Genomic DNA, 1,576 nt, shown 5'->3' with positions numbered 1-1,576 from the left:
TGACAATTGTATCTGTGGCACGTAGGAATTGTATGGTTGGTGATTTTTTGAACGTACTTGCTATTATTGTGAATTTGGTTGGTGCATCATATAAGCGTGTAGATGCTCTTCGAACAAGTTATCAAGCTAATATTCTGGAGAAGCTTAATACTGGGGAACTTACTGGTGGAAGTGGTCAGTTTCAAGAAATGAGTTTGGCACGCCTAGGTGATACTAGGTGGGGTTCACATTTATTGACAATTACTCGTTTCATTAATATGTTTAGTGCTATTATAGATGTTCTTGAGAATATATCAAAAGATGGCATACATTCAGATAAAAAGTCTTCGGCCTTAAGAGAGATGAACAATATGCAAGATTTTGAGTTTGCGTTCAATCTTCACTTTATATTTGAAATTCTTGCAATTACAGACGACTTTTCACAAGCCTTACAGAAAAAGGATCAGGATATTCAAAATGCTATGAAGTTATCGAATTTGTGTAAGTGTGCATTGCAGAACTTGAGAGAGAATGGCTGGGATACTTTGTTTAGTAGGGTGATTGAGTTTTGTGTTGATAGACATATTTTAGTGCCTAATATAGAGGATATTGTACTAGTGAAAGGTCGACCTAGGCGTGTAGCTCAGCAGGTGACTTATTTTCATCGCTTTTATGTTGATTTATATTGTCATGTAATAGACTCAATCTTGTAAGAGTTGAATGATCGATTTTCAGGAACAACTACTAAGCTCTTTACTTGCATTTCATGTTTAAGTGCAAGAGATTCATTTGCAACTTTTGACAAGGATAAATTGCTACGTCTTGCTCGGTTCTATCCTTTGGACTTCAATAGTGAAGAACATTTATTACTTAGACCTCAACTTGATAAGTTTCTTTTGCTTGTGAAAATGGATGAAACTTTCTTTAATCTCAATAGTATATCATGTGTAGCTCAGAAGTTGATTGAAACTAGAAGTTCCTGTCATTTTTCATTGGTTTATAGGCTGCTCACCTTGGCTTTGATATTACCTGTGGCAACTGTAAGTGTTGAAAGGATATTTTCTCTATGAATCTATCTAATTAAGAGTGATTTGCGCAACAAAATGGGAGATGACTGGTTGAATGACAATTTGGTGGTTTAAGTGGAGAAAGCTATTTTTAAAAAACTTGAGAATGAGGCAATATTGCAACGTTTTCAAATCATGAGACCCCGTAAAATACAGTTGTCTAAGTTTACAGTTTTAGAGTAACTGAGTTAGGTGGTATCGTATATTTTTTTTACTATTTTGGGTTGTATCGAAGTATATTTTCATATGTATACGATTTTGACGTTTTAGTTCATTTACGTATATATTGAATAACTTTTAATATTATGTAATCAAATTTTAATAAATGATCGGACTACTACGATCGTCGACGGTCAACAGTCAATCCGCCCTAGCTGGACTTGGATCTTGGATTCGCCGCTGAGCGCATTAGGACAACTACCTCCCAACATAAATGTTGCCTTTCAGCTGCCGCGAGAATTCGAACCTCCGATTCTCCGTATAGAACCCTCCAACTTTACCACTGCACCATGCCGGTGGGGGCAGTTGCA

General features: G+C 36.2%; 1 protein-coding gene across 1 annotated transcript; it reads left to right on the top strand.

Moving 5' to 3' along the window:
- Window positions 1–32: 32 nt before the first annotated feature.
- LOC111380732 lies at window positions 33–1,121 on the top strand. The gene is made up of 3 exons (XM_023004365.1): window positions 33–629; window positions 696–1,019; window positions 1,065–1,121. The coding sequence occupies exons 1-3, from the start codon at window positions 33–35 to the stop codon at window positions 1,119–1,121; spliced, it is 978 nt and encodes a 325-aa protein (XP_022860133.1).
- The last annotated feature ends 455 nt before the right edge of the window (window positions 1,122–1,576 follow it).

Source organism: Olea europaea, unplaced genomic scaffold (assembly GCF_002742605.1).
Source record: "Olea europaea var. sylvestris unplaced genomic scaffold, O_europaea_v1 scaffold21989, whole genome shotgun sequence".
Classification (NCBI taxonomy): Eukaryota; Viridiplantae; Streptophyta; class Magnoliopsida; order Lamiales; family Oleaceae; genus Olea; species Olea europaea.
The sequence above is the reverse complement of the archived record's forward strand: the minus strand, read 5'-3'. Positions and strand labels throughout refer to the sequence as shown.